The 22,593-nt window shown below is 39.8% G+C and overlaps 1 protein-coding gene across 2 annotated transcripts in view; it reads left to right on the top strand.

The window, feature by feature from the left end:
- The first annotated feature begins 13,521 nt into the window (after positions 1–13,521).
- The window catches only part of LOC145788654 (guanine nucleotide exchange factor SPIKE 1-like), a 48,415-nt gene continuing 39,343 nt past the window's right edge, over positions 13,522–22,593 (top strand). Inside the window, exons 1-4 of one of the 2 annotated variants that reach the window (XM_082911881.1) lie at positions 13,522–13,739; positions 13,913–14,161; positions 14,973–15,059; positions 22,564–22,593. The exon at positions 22,564–22,593 is cut by the window's right edge and continues 133 nt beyond it. In XM_082911881.1, the coding sequence (XP_082768007.1) occupies positions 14,976–15,059; positions 22,564–22,593 (114 nt within the window). In that variant the 5' untranslated portion in view covers positions 13,522–13,739; positions 13,913–14,161; positions 14,973–14,975. The other variant, XM_082911882.1, reaches the window with a different exon arrangement.

Here is a 22,593-nt window from a genome sequence, read left to right as displayed (position 1 = left end):
TAGAAAGATAAATCATATGTGAAATATAATATATTTTATTTATATTTCACTTATTTATTTATTTTTTATTTTTCAAATTACTCCTAAATCTATGAACTAAACACAACCCATGTATATTATTTTTGAGGACTTACATGTAGGTCCTAATTGGTAGATTTATTGTCTAATAAACCCTATGATAATTAATGGCGTTTTTTTATCACACTATTAAAAAAGTCGTTAATTGTTAATTTTCAGCAACAAGTTAAAAATTTTGTCACAAAAAATGTCACTAATTATATGTTTTAGCGACAATTTTACAAAATTGTCACAAAAAAGTCACTAATTTTAAACTTTCAGTAACAGTTTGAAAATTTTGTCATAGGACAACGTCACTAGTTGTAAGTTTTAGCAACAATTTACAAAATCTACGATTAAAAAAAATCACTAATCGTCAATTTTTAGAGACGTGTGCAAAAAAAAGTTACAAAAAATTATTTTTAGTGATGATTTTATTAAGACTTATTTTCAATAAGATTTAATGAAAATTAAGTCCAATTATCAGGATCTATTTGTAGTTTACCTTATTATTTTTAAGAAAAATGTTTGGGTGTGCAAGGTACATACCGTATGTACTTGCGTAAATTTTTACAAATACACATAAGTTACCTTACAAAATCGCTTAAGTTCTCACAAATATATGTAAGTTAACCCATAATTACGTATGTTTGTGAAAATTTACACGATTTTGTAAAATAATTTATGTATATTTACAAAAACTTATGCAAATATAGATGATACGCACTTACACACTTAAAAATTACTCTATTTTTAATAAAGAAAGTAATGGCCTTGTTTGGCAAGAGGCTTTTTAACCTTTTTGGCTAAAATTACAAAATGACAAAATAGGTTAAAATAGCCAATAAGACAAATGTCACATTAATCTCATAATTATTTCACTTTTTATTTCACAAACATCACACCCAATTACAAAAAAATATATCTTCCCAAACACACACATTTTAACTTGCTAAAATAGTAAAAAACTAAAATAGCCTACTTCTCAAACGAGACCAATGAATAGTAACAAATTGAATCACAGACTTCCTCCATGCTCACCCTTAACTAAAATCCACAGCAGCAGACAAGGGTCAAGGGGGCTAATCACACTTGTGACATTTTTGGGAAATTCTATTTCCATACTCTTTTATATCTGTGCACATAATTTCTCAATGCACGCGTTTATGAAATTGGTTTTATGTTTTTGTTATCAGTCTACACTTCACATGTTCCAATTATATCCTAAATTAACATCCTTGTACACACACCACTTAAACCATTTGTTTCACAGAGAATCAATGGTGTAGGCCCATTTTTTATTCTACCCACCTTGAAAATACAGCAACATCTTTCACAATAAATCCCTTGGCAGATCGCTCCATGAATCTTCAGATTATACAACAAACTACCTCATTTGATTTCTAGTTACATCATCAAATTGATTCCTTCAGTCAACAATATAGTCAACATCGAAAAAGTCATTAATTGGCATCGACTTGTATCAACATAAATCTTGAAACAGTATCGTTTTGTATCAAACTCTATTGAATACGTATAACTCCATCTATCTCTTATTTTTCATAAACTCTCGTTTTTTTGGAAGCAATTCAATTTTGCTTATTCAGTACTAGTTATCCAAATGAAAAAGATTTATTTGATTTTTAACTTCCGAAACACGTAAACAAAATATGGGAACTTGGATTCCGAAATAAATTCTTAAATTAGAAAGTTGAGTGATTTTCGAATAGAATTAATAATTTTTGCAGTTGATATATGAAACAAGTAATATGTTTCGGCACTAGTTTATTGAATTAAAATCTTGAAATTTTTTTTTGCACAAAAGAACTTACATTTTCATAACTATTTTTGTTGTAACCACGCATATTGTTATTTGAATTTGAATGTCCATTTATTTGCAACTCTTCCATCACAAAAGTCAAGAATTATTGTTTGTTCTAATGACAAAACGATATAATCAACGAAGTATAAACTTAGAAAGTAAACTAATATGAGAGTATTGCTTTGCAAGTAATAGATAACCATAGAGTGTGTATTGGAGAAATAATGGAGAAACTATGGTTTAGTTTTTTTTACTTGTGAGGATGTATTTTCTGAATACCAACACGTGGCAAGGTGACACCGACGTGTCAGCCGAGGTGCCACGTGTACAGGTTGTGACGCCGAGGTTATCTTGGCAAGGCCGAGGTTATCTCCGAAGATATCGGAATCCGAGATAAATGGACAAAAAGATAAGGGACAAGAGTCCTAGAGAAAAGAGGAGCCAAGAAAAGGATAAAACTCTTAGGAAGTTTATCTTTATCTCTTGAAGAGTCCAAAGTAGGTACTGAATGAGAGTCCATAGAAGTCAGGCTTCTAGTGGGATCAGGATTGAGTTGGCTATAAAAGAGAGGCACCCCCGTGGGTCTAAGGTACGCAGTTTTATGCTTTGAATAGTGAGTTTAGCACTTGATTATCTTTGAGAGATATACTGACTTGATCGTCGGAGTTCCCCCAGGTGGTTGAACCACCGCCGGAGACTTCTCTTTCTGTTATAGGTCAGCCAGGTGCCATCTATTCTGCCGGTGCTCTCCAGCTACTTACTAGGTGGGCAGTGTGGTCAGAAAATCACCCACACAATTTGGCGCCGTCTGTGGGAAACTTAAAAGAATAGATGGCCAGTAACGGACAGAGGGAAAACATTAGGGGCGACACTCCTGCTGGGAGCGGCAGACCAATTGACTTTGACATTGAAGGAGACAACCATAATGCAGAAATCCATGACCAGGGCCACGGAGAGAAAGACGTTAGCCAGGAGGGCGACACTTCAAAGAGGACAGACCAAGGCAAGTACTATCACGAAGATAACCTTCAGGTATGAAGGGATATGTGCCTACGGAGGGATGAGGAAGTAAAAGAATTAGCAAACAAGTTGGCAGACCTTCAGTCGGTCGTCAACTTCATGATGTAAAATAATGTCATGCAGCCACCATACCCGCTGTAGGATACGCCGATGCCCGCAACTAATACACAGAAGATGGGAAGAAGGGCAATCCCCGAAGTCCCTCAGCACACCAGGAGCGGAAGGCACCCTCACCGACCTTCCAGGGAAGTCGGACAAGAGGTGCCAAGGCAAGAGGAATCCTGAAGGACGTATCAGACGACGGACCCAGAGCCCAAAGAACATCGGCATGTTCAAGGGCAGGCGCTCTGCTTCGACACAACACATGGAGAGAGATCAAAACGAGCCCACCACGAGGCTGAAAGTAGTGTGCCAAAAAGATTGAAGTCCAGAGATAGCCGAGCTCTAGGGAGGAGTAAAGAAGACTTGAGAGATTACCTCAAAAGGAAACAACAGAATGCTGAAGCCGAGGTAACTTCTCCGGTTAAGCCAAAGACACCATTCTCAGTGGAACTGGACAAATTTCAAGCACCAAAGAGATTCAGTATGCCGAGGTTCCAAATATATGATGGTAAGTCAGATCCCAACTTCCACGTTGGGCTATAACTGAATTCAATGGCATTATATAGTGGGAACGAGCCGTTGCTCTGCAAAGTATTCCCCTCATCCTTTAGGGAAATTGCATCAGATTGGTTCCATAAACTACCGAAGGGAAGCGTAAAAACTTGGGAAGGCCTGGCCGAGATGTTTGTGGCCAGGTTTGTGACAAATAAACTTCAGCCCTTAAAGGTCGATGCATTGATAGCTTTAAAGATCGCCAAGGATGAAGGCCTTAGGGCCTACGCAAAAAGGTACTACGAGGTGTTCAATCGAATACCTGATTGCAACTAAGAGATGGCGGTCGTGTCCTGCAAGAACGGCCTGAAAAAAGACTGCCCACTATGGAAATCTTTGGCAAAGACATTGCCAAAAAGCATGGAAGAACTAATGGCAAGAATCGAGAAGTATGCCAGAGCCGAAGAGGATACGTCGAGAAATAAAGAAATAAAGTAGGAGAAAGGAAACGGCTCGTCGAAGCGAAGCCGAGGTAACAATGGACTAACCAAATAACAAACGGACTTTAAGGCAAAACAGGCAGTAACGACCATATTTCGAGTCCCAATCCACAAAGTCTTGGATCAAATACGAAACCAACCATATTTTAGAGGTCCGACAAGAACACCAGGGGAATTCATGGGAAGAAACGTCGGTAGGCGTTGTGCTTACCACAATAAAGAAGGGCACCCAACTCAGGATTGCAGAGCCCTAAAAGCACACTTAGAAGACTTGGTAAGGCAAGGACATCTGAGGGACCTTGTTAATGAAGCCAGGACCAGAGAAAAACAGGCAAGATTGCCTCAAGCACCAGCAGCTCCGCCTCCCCTAGCACAGCAACCGCTCGCTGGAGGACCACGGGTGGTTAACGTAATTCACTCAAAGGTGAACGAAAACAACATACGAGGGGAGACCCAAAAGGTAAAATACCTGCAGCACGTGAACCAAGTTGGACATAAACGACCTCGGCCTGAAGAATGCCAGGGACCGACGATAGCCTTCACTGAAGCCGACTTAGAGATGGTCCAGCATCCCCATAATGATGCCTTGGTAGTATCCCTCCAGGTTGGGGAAGTGCCAAGTAAAACGCATCCTGATTGATCAAGGCAGCTCTTGCGACATCATGTACGTTAGATGTTACAAAGAGCTGGGCCTTCATCCTGATGACTTAGAGCTGTCAAATGGCCCGATGGTCGGCTTCAATGGAACGCCGACGTGGCCACTAGACGCAACAAGCTTGGAGGTACAAGCTGGCACTAATAAGATCAGGACAGAATTCATGGTGATTGATACACCTTCGCCATATAACATTATCTTGGGAAGACCATAGTTGCATGCAATGGGGCAGTTCCCTCAACATTGCATCAACTACTACAGTTCCCAACAGAGCATGGGATTGAAGAAATCAGAGGAGATCAACTGCAGGCAAAGAATTGCTCCATGACAGCAATGAAATCCACCTGCAACATTCGAGAACCAGAAAAGGCAGAAATTGAAGATGAGGACGTGAAAGTCCTAGAAGACGTTGGCAAAGAATCGGCCGAGAAGAGCGAAGAGGTGCTAAAGAAAATCCTCGTTTAGGATGGAGATGAAGAACACTTCTTTCTTCTCGGCTCAGGCTTAGCCGAAGAGGAAGAAAAAGAGTTGGAGACTTTTTTAAGAGCCAACATTGAGGTGTTCGCCTGGACACCTTACGAAATGCTTGCCATTGACCCCGAGGTCATTTGCCACAGACTGAATGTCGACAGGTCGACAAAACTTGTGATTCAACGAGCCAGAAGACCGACGTTGATGCACGTCGAAGCAGTAGAAGAAGAAGTGGACAGATTTCTAGAGGCCAGGGCCATTTGAGAAGTTTATTACCCGACATGGCTATCCAACACAGTAGTGGTAAAGAAGAAGAACGGTACATGGCAGGTCTGCGTAGATTTTACAAACCTGAACAAAGCTTGTCCCAAAGACTGCTTTCCTCTACCCAAGATTGACCAGCTGGTAGACGCCACATCTAGACATGGAAGGATGAACTTCCTAGATGCTTACAGAGGATACCACCAGATAGCCATGTACCCCCCAAACGAAGAGAAGACAGCGTTTATCACCCCGAAAGGACTGTATTGTTACAAGGTAATGCCTTTTGGGTTGAAAAACGCAGGAGCCACTTACCAAAGGTTGGTAACCAAGATGTTCAAAAATCTGATTGGCCAAACAGTGGAAGTCTACATTGACGACATGGTCGTGAAGACCAAGGAACCAAGGGGTCATCTTGTCGACCTAAAAGAGGTCTTTGAGATTCTCAAAGCATACCGGCTTCGACTCAACGCATCGAAGTGCGCGTTTGGAGTTGGATCAGGTAAATTTTTGGGGTACCTGGTAACAAGAAAGGGTATTGAGGCCAGCCCAGATCAAATCAAGGCCATCCAAGAGCTAAAAAGCCCGACGTCGGCAAAACAGGTTCAGATGCTTACTGGAAGGGCCGCAGCCCTAAACAGGTTCATAAGCCGAAGCTCAGACAAATGTAAACCTTTCTTCAACCTGGTAAAGAAGGCCACAGACTTCTGATGAATATGAGGCCGCCTTAGCCGACCTAAAGAAGTACCTGACCACGGCTCCAATCCTCTCAACACCTGAACTTGGAGAAGAACTGTTTTTGTACTTAGCCGTTTCAGAGCATGCAATAAGTGCGGTATTAATTCGTGAAGAAAAAGGGGAACAAAAGGCTGTTTACTATGTAAGCAGAACCTTAGTCGATGCAGAAACAAGGTATCTACCCTTGAAAAAATTAGCGCTAGCTTTAGTATTGGTTTCAAAGAAGCTGAACCATTACTTTCAAGCGCACAAGATTATAGTGCTAACTGAACACCCACTGAAATCCTTGCTACAACAAGGAGACTTAACTGGAAGAATAGCAAGATGGACAGTGGCCTTCGACCAGTACGACCTAGAGTTCAGGCCGAGAACAGCAATTAAGGGCCAAGTTTTGGCCGACTTCGTGGCCGAATTCACGCCGAAATACATCGAACATCAGGCTCCGTTGAGCCGAAATGAACGATGTCCAAGCAAGCAAGGAGAAGCCCAGCCAAAGACAAAAGAACAAGGAAAAAAAAAACTAAGACCCTGCAGCATTTACATCGGCGACTCCTTTCGCCTGTTTGTCGATGGGAGTTCAAACCAGCAAGGAGTGGGGGCAAGAGTAGTGTTAATATCTCCTGATGGGGAGATATTTGAGCAATCTATTCGATTGGGGCTCAAGGCCTCAAACAATGAGGCAGAATACGAAGCACTGATTGCAGGACTGAAGCTAGCAGTGGCAGCAGAGGCAGATGAGGTAATAATTTTTTGTGATTCCCATAGTAAATCAAACAACAAGAGAGTTTGCAACCCGAGATGATAGGATGTCGGCATACTCAAATGAAGTAATCAGACTGGTAGCCTTGTTTCGCAAATGCCGACTTCTTCAAGTCAGCCGAGATGATAATAACCACGCCGACGCGTTGGCGAACTTGGCAAGTTCAATACAAACTGGGAAACACAAGAACAATAATGATTGACTATCTGTCAAATCCGAGCATAGAACAGCTGATCACAGAGCAAGAAGCAATATGTGTAGACTTAGGTCCAAGCTGGATGGATGCAATTGTTGCATTCCTGAAAGAGGGAAAGCTACCAGAAGACCATAAGGAGGCACACAAGATCAGATTAAAATCGGCAAGATTCAGCCTGACAGCAGATGGACATCTCTACAGAAGGTCCTTTACAGGACCCCTTTTAAAGTGCGTACACCCTTTGCAGGTTGAAGATTTTCTATACGAGATTCATGAAGGGATTTGTGGAAGCCACGTTGGGGGCAGATCACTAACTCACAGGGGCCATTACCCAGGGGTATTGGTGGCCCTACATGCAAAAAGATACAGAAGCCTACGTAAAGAAGTGTGAACAATGCCAAAGGTTCACACCTTTGATACACCAGCCAGCTGCTGACCTGAACTCTGTATCCAGTCCATGGCCATTTGCCCAATAGGGCATGGATCTCATCGGACAGTTGCCCCAAGCAGCTGGGCAAAAGAAGTAGTTGCTGGTAGCAACAGATTACTTCACAAAGTGGATAGAAGCAGAACCTCTTGCCAAAATCCGAGATGTGGATGTCAAGAATTTCATATGGAGAAACATCATCACCAGATTTGGCATTCCAAGAGCAATAGTTGCCGACAACGGAACACAGTTTGACAGCAAACTTATCAAGAACTTCTGTGCAAAATTCAAGATAAAGAATTACTTTTCAACACCAAGTTTACCCCAAAGCAATGGGCAAGCAGAAGCATCCAACAAAGTAATTTTTGATGGAATAAAAAAGAGGCTGCAAGCAGCAAAAGGAAAGTTGGTAGACGAGTTGCCCAATGTACTCTGGGCATACCGGACTACGCCGAGAAGATCAACAGAGGAAACCCCATTCGCCATGGCTTATGGCATAGAAGCAGTCATCCCACTGGAGATCGGCATCCCAGGGATCAAAACCGAAGGAGTAGAGAATGACACAAATGATATATTTCTAGCCCAAGATCTGGATCTCTTAGAAGAAAGAAGGGAGAAAGCTGCAATTCAGCTCGCAGCATACCAGCAGCAACTCGCTAGAACTTACAATAAAAAGGTTAATCCAAGGGATTTTCAGGTTGGCGACCTAGTCTTGAGAAAAGTTGTCGGCAACAAGAAGGACCCCAGAGAAGGTAAGCTTGGACCAAACTGGGAAGGACCCTACAGAATCACTTCGGTATTGGGCAATGGAGCATACCGACTTGAAGACAATAAGGGTAAAGCATTGCCAAGACCTTGGAACACTTGTAATTTAAAATTTTTCTATCATTAGATGTTCCTTGCTATTATTCATCAATAAAATTTTAGCAGAATTCTCTAAAGACTTGTAAATTGTCAAAAGATGCATAATAATTGTTTCTGAGTAATGAGAATCCAAGTGGAATTCAGGTTCACATTGGGGGCAGAGAGAAGACAGTAATGCTTAATGCTTGTTGAAATTTGTAGCAATTTACAAGTTGAAGTTAAACTAAAGTAATGCTTAACGCTTGTCGAAATTTGTAGCAATTTAAAGTTGAAGTTAAACTAAAGTAATGCTTAATGTTTGTTGAAATTTGTAGCAATTTACAAGTTGAAGTTAAGCTGAGATAATTGTTTATCTTCACTTGTTAAAATTTGTAGCAATTTACAAGTAGAAGTTAAACTAAAGTAATACTTAACACTTGTTAAAATTTGTAATAATTTACAAGTAGAAGTTAAACTACAGTAATACTTAACACTTGTTAAAATTTATAGCAATTTACAAGTTGAAGCTAAACCAATATATTACTTAGCATTTGTTATAACTTGATAAAAATTTACAACCATTATATGTTTATCCTTATTGAAATTTATAAGCAATTTACAGGACAGATATTTGCCGAGATAAATTATCGGGTGGCATAACCGAGGTATGTTATCCTGAAAAGACTGCACAAAGAAGAAAGAGTACATACGATATGTGCAGAATATTCTAAGTATAGAATCATACGAAGACAAAGAAGAAAAGACAGGAGTACAAGCATTCAATAAAAGAGAAAAGTTATATTAACATTCCAAGAAAAAATGGGGGCACATCGGCCATGCAAAAAGCGTACATTGTTGCCCAAAACAAAGAAGCCAGAAAATACAAGTAAGAAAAAGATAAACAGCTAAGACTCATCCCCAACAGTTGGTTGAAGATCAGACACCACCTCGGCTTCCTTCTCTGCTGCTATCTCGGCATCAATTTCCTGAAAAGTTTCTTCAACCGTCTTGACCTCAGAAGGGATGTCGGCTGGTGCAATCTCAGGAACAGCTTCTTTGGGAACCAAATCACCTTCATCATCCTGAGTCAAGTCTAGGACTTGCTCATTCTGAGGAGGGGACTTGGCCCCATCAGCGCCTTCGGATTTTTTGACCAGAGCCTCATCCTCTTTCTCATCGGGGACATTTAGTTTTTTCAGAAGAGACATCCAACCAAGGGTGAAACCCTTGTTGCATGCCTGTTTCACTTGAAGTTCATAGGCCTCAGTGACGTCGGCCATACCCTGTGAATATGCCTTTTCGTCGGCCTCTTTGATTTCAGCTTCTTTGGTGGCCAGGGCCTCCTGAAGCTCTTTCTCAGCTTGGGCCATCTTTTCCTCGGCCTCTCTCCTTTGAGAATCGGACACTTTTCTGATAGCCTCAGCAGTCTCAGCCTTCTCTTCGGCATTATTATGGGCTTTAATTGCAGCCTCAGCTTGATCCTCCAGCTTCTTCATTTTTGATTCAAGGCCTTTATTGATCTTTTGAATAGAAGAGACCTTCTTCTTCATGTCGGCCAGCTTTTGCCGATTCTCAAAATACTGCATCGAGAAATAATGGCGCGTGCTGGATGGCCTGAAAGAAAAACAAAGTTATTAAAGAATATTTAAAGTGTAAAATAAAGAGAAAGAAAAATTTATCAAGAAGAAGACGTATACCTGAATGGAGTGCTGTAACATTAAGGCATAATTTTCATACTCGCTGTACTTGGCGTTCCGCTCCAAGTCACCTGGGAGAAGTAAAGCGGTACCAAGTGCAACGCCGACATTAATATCGTCGGCGTTGTCATTTGCCATTACAGGCTTATCCTCTAGGGTGATCTCGGGGGCCCAGGGGACAGCAGGTTTCTTTGACCCCGAAGTCGTTGCAGATGACCTCGGCCTTTTTGACTTGGAGGATTCGGAAGGAAGTACTTCGGCAGACCTCTTCAAAGGGACAGAGGTAGTTTTCTGAGTTGGAGCCAGTTGTGGGGATGGCAAAGTGTCCTCAGTCTCAACCTGAGTCACTCCCGCCTTCGGTTGAGCTTTCTTAATTCTTTTTGGTTTTTCTGGAGGTTGGGTTTGTATTGGTTGTTTGTCAATAGATGATGGAATGTTGGCAAGGAGGTCTTTAGCAACTGGCTTTGTACGACCCATCTCAGCTGCAAGAACAAAACGTCGGCGACGCTTTCTTTGGGATGATGGAATGAGGTATGGAGCCGAGGTCGACGGTTGTTTTGCTGGATCAGAGGTTGATCCTTGGTCTGTTCGCGATGATGAAGCAACTGGAAGAGTTGTAGCAGATGGAGGAGATGAGATCTTCTTCTTCGGTTTCCTGGGGATGTCGGGGAGAGCTGATTTGTATGTTGGGATGAAGTTGAGAAGCAGGGGTGCCTTTCGCTTCTCGATTGGCAAATCCAAAAGTCTCTTCAAGTCTTTACTGGGGACAAAGGATTGGCGAAAATTTTTTGGTGGCTGACGAACAGCTGCAAAAAGAACAGGCGTCAGAAACAGACAAAATATTTAAGACTTTAAAAAAAAACACAGGCAAAGCTAAATGCTGGGCTCTTACCCTTGCCCTCTAAAACGGATCGGGGAAGAGGGTAGAGATGGATGTCCTCGTCTGGAGCAAACTCCCAATTTCCCGAGGTAATAAGATAGTCATCTCCAGCCCCCTTGTTGGAGTCTGGGAGGTCGGCTACGATTTTGAATTCTGTAGACCTCGGCTTAAGATAATAAATGAAGCCTTTTTCTTTCAAGTTAAGGGCACACATAGTGTAACAATAATGTATATCGGCTAGGGTGATCCTAACGTTTTCTTGTCTAGCTAAGGCAATAATTCCAAAAATCACTCGATAAGAGTTGATTGCCAGTTGCATAGGGTTCAACTTATAATAATGAAGGATCTCGCGAAAAAGGATGTTGAGTGGGAGCCGGAGTCCACACTCAGTAAAAGCTATAATGGGAAGGGGCATGGCGTTTCCTGTAGGCATGATGGAGTCATTATCCCCAGCCAGTCTCAGATGGACATCGGCAGGGATGGAGAACTCCTGTCTAAAGTACTCAAGTTTGGTCGGGGTATCTACCCTGTGTCTCCACATACCCATGATATCGGCCAGAATTAGAAGGGTTGAAATTCAGAAAAAAGATGTTTCTTATTAATGATACCTCGGCAAAACCTAGATTTAGGCTGGTACATAAATTTGTAAGGAATGTTTCAGTTTTTTTCTAAGTTATGGGTTCTACAAACAAATCCCAAACCTAAAGCTATGAAGATGAAGATCAAAGGCACAGATCTGGAAAAGATGCAAAAAACAGAAAACAAAAACAAAGTTTCAGAAACAAGAATTGAGATGGGCTATCAAGAACATGAAGAATACAAGAGTATATGGCCAAGAACAGTGGCAAAAGTGTAAAGAAGTAGTGAAACAGTGCGTGTGTTCAAAATGTAGGCAAAGGCAAAATCATGGATGAATGCGTTCAGATGTACGATTTATGAATTAAAAAAGCTTGAAACAGTACAATAATGGCGATAGCAAGAAAGAAGAAACATCAGGAACTGAAAACGAAAGGAGCAGTAGCTTACCAGAAAAAGGGAAATCGGAAAGGGATTTGCCGATGTCCTATGACGATTTCAGGAGCAAAAGACCGGTGGAAATCTCGCTGGAAGGGCTGAACGGAGGAGGTTGCAGAGCTTTGGAGCTTAAGCAATGGGGGATTTCGAAGGCTAGAGAGAGAGAGCAGGGAATTCGAAATGAAAAAGTGAAAAGACAGAAAAAAGAGAGAAGGGTTTTTGATTAAACAGAAACGACGGCAAAAGTAATCAATACGCCTAGAAGAACGAGGACGTCAGACGGCGCACGTGAGAAAAGAGGTGGCTAACTGGCGCGTCACGTGTACGGACCAGTAAGTAGGAAATGCGTGGATAAAATGGTTGGGTTGAAGTGCATGACAGCTCATGCGCGTGAGAAGTTCCTTAAAAATCTTGATTTTTTAGGGAAAGCATGTCGGCCAGAAATGGATGATCTCGGCTATCAAACTTTAAGCCGATTTACTAGAAAAAAATACAGATATAGGTTCTATCACCTTAGAATGCCGAGGTAATAGAACCTAGGGGGCAGTTGTGGAGATGTATTTTCTGAATACCAATATGTGGCAAGGTGACACCGACGTGTCAGCCGAGGTGCCACGTGTATAGGTTGTGACGCTGAGGTTATCTCGGCAAGGCCGAGGTTATCTCCGAAGATATCAGAATCCGAGATAAATGGACAAAAAGATAAGGGACAAGAGTCCTAGAGAAAAGAGGAGACTTAGCCAAAATAAGGATAAAACTCTTAGGGAGTTTATCTTTATCTCTTGAAGAGTCCAAAGTAAGTACTGAATGGGAGTCCATAGAAGTCAGGCTTCTAGTGGGATCAGGATTGAGCTGGCTATAAAAGAGAGGCACCCCGTGGGTCTGAGGTACGCAGTTTTATGCTTTGAATAGTGAGTTTAGCACTTGATTATCTTTGAGAGATATACTGACTTGATCGTCGGAGTGCCCCCGGGTGGTTGAACCACCGCCGGAGACTTCTCTTTCTGTTACAGGTCAGTCAGGTGCCATCTATTCTGCCGGTGCTCTCCAGCTGATTACTAGGCGGACAGTGTGGTCAGAAAATCACCCACACATTACTTAAAAGATGTGTATTGAGATTTTTTTTTATATTTTTATATTTTTAAATGATGTGTACAAAAAAAATCTTTTATTTAATTTAATAGTGTATTTTGAGGTCTATTATAATTATCTTACTTCAAAATAAAATAATCATTAAAATAATGGTGGTGTTTGGGAACTTGGTTCCCATATTTTTTTTTGATTTTTTCCACTAAAAGACAAAAGTTTTACAAAATCAAAAAAAATAAATTCAAACAAAATATTACATCCAATCCCATAATTATTTCATTTTTTCTCTCACAAATATCACATTTAACCACAAAAAAAACTCAACTATTTTCCTAAACACTAAAATTTTTTTATCCAATAATATTTTACAATTTAAAAAAACCTACATAAAAACTAATTTTCCAAATACCCACAATATATACAAAAATAAATAAAGGTACGGAAATAGAATTTCCCGACCTTTTTCGGTTAAATCCCTAAAATTCGCTCACAGGGTCACGACCGCAACACCCTCACCAAACCCAAAGTCTAGTTATATACTCACTCACTACACCCATATTATATACAACCATTCATACGTTCATTTCTTTTTTTAATTTTTAATTTTTACCACCAGAGAAAGAAAGAGGGAGAAAGAGAGAGGCAACTATCTTCCCCCTCTCTTGATTGATTGCTCTACTCCACTGTCTGTCTTCCTTCTCCTAACCTGCTTTGAGTGAGTAATCCTTACTTTACTTAGAAGTAGGGTTATCTCTCTCTCTCTTTTCTTTCTATCTACTACTTCAGTGTTCATCTGTACTCCACTCACCGTATATATTATATTATATACATATTTGTATGTATGTGTTTCTGTATCCGATTCTTCAGTGTTGTTCATTTTCACAACAGAGACGCACGCTGATTGACGCATCTTCTACGATTTGGGCTTGGGAGTATACTCCCGACCCTTAATCAACCTGGATCTCCATTTCAACTCTCTCTCTTTCTGTATGTATGCATGTATATGTATCTATGTATAGCTGTTGTGTTCGATTGAGTGATTAGGCCGAGTATTTTCATCGTTCACTGGAGGATCTGGAGCTACAAGGAGAGTCAAGCTTTGCAGATCCAATGCTTTTACAGCTCATAGTGTAGCAGGTAAACCTGCATTCTACATTATTACTTATATATACATGTATTATTTCTTCTGGGTTGTTTACTTTTCTGTTTTTTGTAGGGTGAAAATTATTTTTTTAGGCATTTTGTCTACAATTTGTAGAGAATGCTTACCTTTATTTTACAAAGCATTTGTGATTTTTTTCCTATAGCCTATAGGCTGTGTTTGGTTCATGGATTTGACTAGGAATTTGGAAAGTGAAAGGGAAAAATGTGCAAAGTTTTGTGAAATGTAGCTATATTTTATCCACTTTCCCCTTTTTAAATGTCTACTCAAATCCATGAACCAAACACAGTCAGAGAGTTCGAATTTGTCTTTAAAAGAAAGAAAATTATTCCGATACTGTGAGTCGACTTTGTTAATGTTGATCTGGTTCAATTGGGCTTGAGAAGGTTTTTAGTTTCTCTTCATGACTCCCTGGGCTTTTTGGTTGTCACTCTTTCTTAATGTTTTCTGTAAAATCTTGACCCTCATATGACTCGGTCTTATATGTGTCATAAAATAAATATATTTATTTACTCAAGAACTATAAAGAGCAAATGTATATATACATACACATATATACTTGTGTGCATCAAAAAGCGGAGAAAAAAGAAAACATAAGCATTTTAAACCCAAAAAAAAAGAAGAAAAAATTTATATTGTTTTTGTAATTTTGTAATTTATGGGATCATGAGCATGCTTGTGTGGTCTGCGGGGATGAATTTTATAACCTTTGTGTGGCTAATGTGATGATTGTGTAGTTGTTCTTGATTTGCATTTTAACAGTTATTTCGTGAACTTTGATCGCAGGCCATGGAGAATTTGTCATCCAATGGGAATCGTTTTCGAAGAATACTACGTCAATCCTTTGCATCTAATCTAAACTTAGATCCGTTGGTGAGTTTGTCATATCAGTATTTTTACATACATTTAAGTCATTTGTTTTGTTTTGTTTTGTTTTAACCTTGATTTGGTTTTATGTTCGTCACTTGTTGTGCGTCAGGATTACGAATGCTTTTATCATCTGAGTTTGTTATTGATTGCATGGTTGTGAATGATTAGTTTCCCAAGTCTTGGTAATAGATAAGAACTTTATGAACTTTTGCTATTGGCAAGTTTGATACTTTCCCTTAGAAGAATTTTATCGTTTATTAATCTCAGTGACAATTATAGACTGCTCATTTCTATGTACTACCACTGGTTTTGCTTTACATTCATGTTTCTTTGGGTATGAGACAACAAATTGAGTACATGATTGCCCAAGCTCATTGTTCTCCTTCAAATTTTGAATATAGATGTTTGAAGGACAATGCTATAGTAAGGATGAATATTATGTAGATCACATCTCTTTCTTAATTTAACCTACACCACAAGTACCAAATCCAGGACCCTAGTTATAACTTATATAATGTACAAATATTTTATTGTGCCTTGACTAAATAATATCTTGGTCAAAGCCATGATCATGGTTTAGATTCCAGATTAAGTATTTATAAATACCATTCATTATTTATGAGAAATTTTTTCTTTGGAGAGTAATTGCAGAAAGAATATTCAACTAACTTAGTTAGAGATCAAAAGAAAATGGATTGGATCATCAATCAAATATCATTTGCACCCTTTCATTTTAGATGGGCAATATAGTGGTGAGGAATGGATTGTCTTGTGAAAATGTTCTTCCAATTCCTCCTCAACCCTGAAATCTGGATTACTAAGAAATGGAATGCGTAATGACTACAAGAGTTACTCTACCTCTGATTTGACCATTGGGAATAGTAAGCTTCAAATAGGATGCTTAGGCTAGTAGCATATGTATTGTTGATAAATGAAGATTCAGAGAAGAGAAAGAGTTAGGGAATGAGTGAGACCTCATTCCCTTTTATATTGATAATAATGCGTAATTACAGGAGTGCCATCAGGCATAAATTATATGCCAGCCCATTACATCAATCAAGGGAAAATAAAATCAAATGAGAATAAAATATATGCAATATTGTTTCCTATTCTAACATTCTTATTCTAACACTCCCCCTCAAGTCGGCGCAAAGATATCTCTCAAGCCGGTGCAAAGATATCTCTCATGCCCAAGAATGTCATGAAATGGTTTGCTCTCTATGCCTTTGGTGAGAACATCTGCTAGTTGGTTCCTAATCTTCACAAATGGAGTACATATGATGCCACTAGTGAGCTTTTCCTTAATGAAATGCCTATCAATCTCCACATGCTTGGTTCTGTCATGTTGAACTGGGTTATGAGCTATGTTGATCGCCATCTTGTTGTCACAGTATAATCTCATGGAATCGGTCTGATGGATCCCCAAGTCTCTTAACAATAGTCTAATCCATAGCAACTCACATACACCTTGAGCCATAGTCCTGAATTTTGCCTCAACACTAGATCTAGCCACTATATTCTGTTTCTAACTTTGCCATGAGACTAGGTTGCCTCTAACAAATATTCAATATTCAGAAGTTGATCGTCTGTCAGTGACTGGTCCAGTCCAGTCCAATCCGCATCAGTAAATGACTCCACACTAAGATGTCCATGTTTGAGAAATAGAGGCCCTTTCTAGGAGAAGACTTTAGGTACCTCAGGATTCTCATAACTGCCTCTAAGTTAGAATTTCTAGGAGCATGCGTAAATTGGCTAACCATGCTCACTGCAATGGCAATGTTTGGATGCGTGTGGAATAAGTATATGAGCTTACCCACTAGCCTCTAGTATCTCCACCTATCCACTGAATCTTTCCTTTGATCCTCACCTCACTTAGTTTCTGGCCTGGTTCTAAAGATGTATCACATGGCCTACTTCTAAGCATTTCAGTTTTCTTTAGCAAGTCAAGTACATACTTACTCTGGCATATGAAGATGTTATCCTTGGACCGAGCTACTTCAATGCTCAAAAAATACTTCAAATTACCCAAATCTTTAATTTCAAACTCCTTGGCTAAGTATTCTTTCAAACGAGGGATCTTCTCAACATTATCTCCTGTTAGAACAATATCATCAACATAAACAATAAGAGCTATGGTCTTACCATGTGAGGAGTGTTTCACAAATGAGGTGCGATCAACTTAACTTTGCTTGAACCCATAACTCAGCATAGCTTGAGCAAACCTTTCAAACCAGGCTCCATAAAGTGACTTATGGAGCTTGCACACTTTACCTTTAGACCTAGCAATCCTCAAAACCAAGGGGAATATCCATATAGACCTCTTCTTCTAGGTCTCTATGAAGGAAGGTATTCTTCACATCAAACTGATGAAGTGGCCAATCCAAATTTGCTGCAAGAGAGAGTAGTATTCTCACAGAGTTCATTTTAGCAATCGGTGCAAATGTCTCTTGGTAATCCACCCTATAAGTTTGAGCGAAGCCCTTAGCAACCAGTCTTGCTTTGCACCGTTCTATGGAATCGTCAGCTTTGTGTTTTACAGTGTACACCCAACTGGATTTTTGCCTCTAGGTAACTCCACTAACTCCCAAGTGCCATTCTTGCTGAGAGCTCTCATCTCCTTCATCATGGCATGTTTCCATTCAGGAATAGAGAGAGCATCCTGAAAATTGTTAGGCAGACTCACAAAAGAAATCTTAGTTAGAAAGGCTTTATATGAGGGAAACAGATTAGAGTAAGAGACATAATTAGTAATAGGATGCTGAGTACAAGACTTAACCCCCTTCTTATTAGCAATGGGAACATCAAGATCTGAGAACTCAGGAATAGGAGTATTAGGATTAGAATTACCTGGACTCTCAGGAGAGGAGGATGACTCTAGACACTCATTCGGAGGAGAAGTTGGCAGTAGAGGAGGGAAAGTAGTCTATTGTATCCAGGTGACTTTTTGTCTATCTTTGTCCCTGACATAAATTTTGCTTGTTTCCTTTTCTACAACACTTGCTCGCTTATCATCTTCTATTTGTTCAACCACTGGTGGTAGTAGAATATGAATCTTTTCACATCAAGGCTCCCCTTGAATGGATGACTGGGACACAAGGGAGGTCTGAAAGTAAGACTGAGACTCAAAGAAAGTGACGTCCATGAGGGCAAACCATTTGCGAGATGGAGGATGATAATACTTATAGCCCTTTTGGGTGGCAGAGTAGCCCAGGAAAACACACTTAAGAGATTTAGGATCCAATTTACCATGAGTGAGTGAATGATTATGGACAAAACAAACACATTCAAAGGTCTTAGAGGGAATAGAGAACCTAGAAGGGGTGGACCCGAACAAAACCTGAAGGGGTGTTTGTTTTTGAAGGACTTGGGTGGGAAGACTATTAATAAAAAAAGCTACAGTGAGAACCGCTTCCCCCTAATAGGATCGAGGGACACGCATTTCAAAGGATAGACAACGGGCTACATCAAGGAGATGACAATTTTTTCGTTTTGCAATACCATTTTGTTGAGGGATATTAGTGCATGAAGTTTGGTGAATAAAGCCATGAGTGGCAAAATAACTGGTAAGACGGGAGTCAATATATTTCCCCTTAGAACGTAGAATTTTTACAACCGTCGCAAATTGAGTGCAAACCATTCTATGAAAGTTTTGAAACACAGAAAACACCTCACTTTTGTCTTTCATTTGATATACCCAAGTGGCCCTAGAACAGTCATTTATGAAAGTAACAAATCATTTTTGACCTTTTATAGACACAAAACGAGAGGGACCCTATACATCAGAATGAATCAAAGAAAATGGAACCGAATTTTTATTAATAGAAGGAGCAAAAGAAGCTCTGTGTTGTTTTTCAAGTTGACATGACTCATTGAAAATTAGACAAATTAGTTGTCTCAAAAATAGAAGGAAAAAGATGCTTAAGTAGTAAAAAAGAGGGATGTCTTACATCGGTGCCACAACCAAAAGTCTTTTGATGGTAATTGAATAGATGAATGAGTCAGTTTGTCAGTTTGATCCAGAATGTAGAAACCATGTTCCTCTTTACCACTGCCAATCTTCTTTCCCGTGATAAGGTCCTAAAAAAGACAATGATTAGGAAAAAATATCACGTTACAATTCAAATCACAAGTAATATGACTCAAAGATAAAAGGTTAACACTAAAATTGGGAACATGGAGTACAGAGGCTAAAGAAAGGGAAGAGGTAGCATGAATTAAACCTTTTCCCAACGTAGACGAAATAGTACCATCAACAATACGCACTTTGTCTTGACCTGAGGAGGGTGTATACTCTGAGAACAAATTAGAGGAACCAGACATATGATCGGAAGCACCAGAATCAATAATCAAAGGAACAGTCTTATGGTATAGCAATGCACTAGTAAAGGAAGCTAAGTTACCTGAGTTGGCAAAGGAAGAAGAGGATGCACTGGGGACAGTAGTAGAGGTTCGACGGTCTAGCAAGTGGCGAAGAGCAATCTCAAACTCTGATGCAGATAACCTAGAAACATCAGTAGCCGGTGAGATAGCAGCAGCTGAAGGTGGTGGCTTAACCATGTTAGAAAGATGTGCCCGAGCATTAGCCCCTCGCCCCTAGACTGGCTCGACCTACCCCCTCTAGAACCAGGACGATCTCCTCAGCCACCGGAAGGAGTCTCATGCAGCTTCCAGCAAGTCTCCCGTGTGTGTCGAGGTCGACGACAGTAGTCACAGAAAAGAGTATCCTTTTCAGTAGAAGGATGAGAACCATGAGTCATACGGTCTCCATCTCGAGGTGGTGCAGAGACCAAGGTAGAACGATCAATAGTGGGAGAATGAAGCATCGCGGAGCGGCTACTCTCCTCATTTTGCACATAAGCAAGGCTTCTTGGAGAAAATGAAGCATATCCATACCAAGTACTCTACTCTGAACTGGATCATATTTCACACTCAGGCCTTCTAAGAACTTGAAGACTTGCTCTTGTTCCATAAACTTCCGGTAACCAGTAGAATCAATAGGGTAGATAGGCTTGTAATCCTGAAGATGGTTAAGGTGCTTCCAGCCATTGCTAAGGAAGGTAAAATACTGGAGAAAAGTCATCTCACCCTGTACTGACCTTTTAATAGAGCGACGTAACTCAAAAGTCTGTGAGAAGTTCCCTTTGCGGAAGTAAGTGGTAGCGACAGCCTCCCAGATATCCTGTGCAGTGTTCATAGCCAAGTAGCCCTCTTCAATCTCAGGGACCATAGAGTGAATCAAGCAACCCATGATGAGAGAGTTGGTGATTTCCCACTGATCATAACTAGGACCCGTGATGCTGGGTGCTTGTATTCTGCCATCAATATACCCCATCTTCCTTCTGCTCTTCAAAAAAATAGTCAGACTCTTCCACTACGCTAGATAGTTTTGACCATTGAATATAGAAGTGGTGATTTTAAAGCCAGGGTTGAGATTATCAGTAAGGGGACTCTAGCTCTTAGGTGATTGAGAAATAGTTGACTCACTAGTGGAATCTACCATAGATATGCTACTAAGTAACCCTCAAGCCCAGTGCTAATCACAAACTTGGAAGATGGTGGGGAAATAGTAAGCATTATGACTATTAAAAAAACATATGAAAATTAAGAACCTTTTTTTTTTCTTTATTTTTTTTTTTTCTATTTTAGGTTGAAAACATTACAGGAGAGAGAAGGGAGTTGTCGTCACAGATGGAGGAGCCTTGGAGGCTTGCCGATAAGAGCCTAAGAGGCAAGAGAGCCTACTGATAGAGGCCTAGGGGGCCAGAGGGGCTCCCGACAGGCTCCTAGAAGACTAGAGGGGCTGCCAACTAAGCCTAATAGGCTGTCGGGGAGCCCAGGAGGATTGCCGAAGGCCTGGGCAAGGGGTTTCGGAGGCCTGGTTTGGGCTGGGTTGACTGTCGGTGTGAGAGGGTGAGGAAGGGAGGCTGTTGGAGAAGCTGGAGAAGTGGTAGTGTGGCTGGGTGTGGCTGGGTATGGCTGGATTAGGGTAGCGAGGATATGAGTGGCTCTGATACCATGAAGATTTTAGAGAAGAGAAAGAGTTAGGGAATGAGTGAGACCTCATCCCCTTTTATATTGATTATAATGCGTAATTACAGGAGTGCCATCAGGCATAAATTATGGGCCAACCCATTACATCAATCAAGGGAAAATAAAATCAAATAAGAATAAAATATATGTAATATTATTTCCTATTCTAACAATAAATGGAAAGCGATGCAGCACCAATAACTTGGTTAAGTCAAATAGTTCTATTTTAGAGGCCAAAAAATATTTTTCTAGCTTTAGAGGCTAAGAAGCCACAACACTCTAAGATGGGTGTTGTGTCGACATGGCGGGATACGTGTCTCCACATTTCGAACACACCACGTGGTGTGTCAATTTTTTAATGATTATTATTATTATTATTATTATTTTGTGTGACACGTTAGGGACACTTCATGGACATGTATGTCTTGTGTTTAGACACAAATTAGTATACATTTGTAGGTTATTTATTTATAATTTTAGAAAGCTGATTTGGAGTCAAAGTAAACTAGACGGAAATAAAAAGTATAGAAAAAAATAATACACCCACATATATATATATCGTTGCCTCTCATACCTATGTACCCTAAATTTATATTCATGTACATAATAAATAAAAATATATATTTTTTTTGTATCCATGCCGCGTTAGTATCCTATTTTTTGAGAATCACCATGCCTTGTGTCCTGTGTCCTGTGTCGCTGTCTGTGTCTGTGTCTGTGTCTGTGTCCTTGCTTCTTAGTTGATAGGAAAGGGTTCATTTGTATTAGTTGGGTTGTATTCTTTTTAACTTTAGGTTCATATGTTGCTATAACAATTTTATTAATGATTATGAGGTGGGTGTATGATTGACATGGGTTGTTGTAATGGTCCATTGGTTGCATTATGTCCAACTTATGTTTTTTATTTGGTCTAGATTAGTATTAATGGTGAAACAATTTTTTTTAAAAATTTTGTAAGAACTTTTGGAGTATTAGTAGTAGTAGTAGTAGAATTATAAATTTATATATATCCTGTAAGGATATATGTAATTCAAAAGGTTTATTTTTCCAAAGCTAAACTTAAGGAAGCTATGCATGTATGGTGGATCAAGGTGTTGATGAAATTTTAAAAGTTTGGTAAGAAACAAAATTTAATTTTGGAAGTGACGCAACAACCATGATGTGCTACTTTCTTCTTATCAGCTAGAAGCAAAGGGTTTCACTGTGCGTCTAAGGCAAGAAAACTTGTATGTTGGAGAGGCTAAGTGCTTTCACTTGGCCAATCATTGTGATTTCTTTTTTTGGATTGAGGATGTATTGTTTGCTAGGTATAGGATGGATTGCCTCTCTCTTCATTCCCTATACTATACCTCATGAAGTCTTTTCTCCATATTTAGTTATTTATTAGTTGATTTATTCATTCACGATAATTTATTTATTTCGTAATAAAATTTCTTAATATGTTTTTAAAAATTTACCACCATATTTTTTCTTGCAGCTTGATGAAAATTTGGAGCAGTGGCCACAT

The sequence above is a fragment of the Camellia sinensis genome, unplaced genomic scaffold, assembly GCF_055761805.1.
Source record: "Camellia sinensis isolate YWXY unplaced genomic scaffold, ASM5576180v1 Unanchor14, whole genome shotgun sequence".
In the NCBI taxonomy this organism is placed as follows: domain Eukaryota; kingdom Viridiplantae; phylum Streptophyta; class Magnoliopsida; order Ericales; family Theaceae; genus Camellia; species Camellia sinensis.
This window is presented reverse-complemented; position numbering and strand designations above follow the sequence as displayed.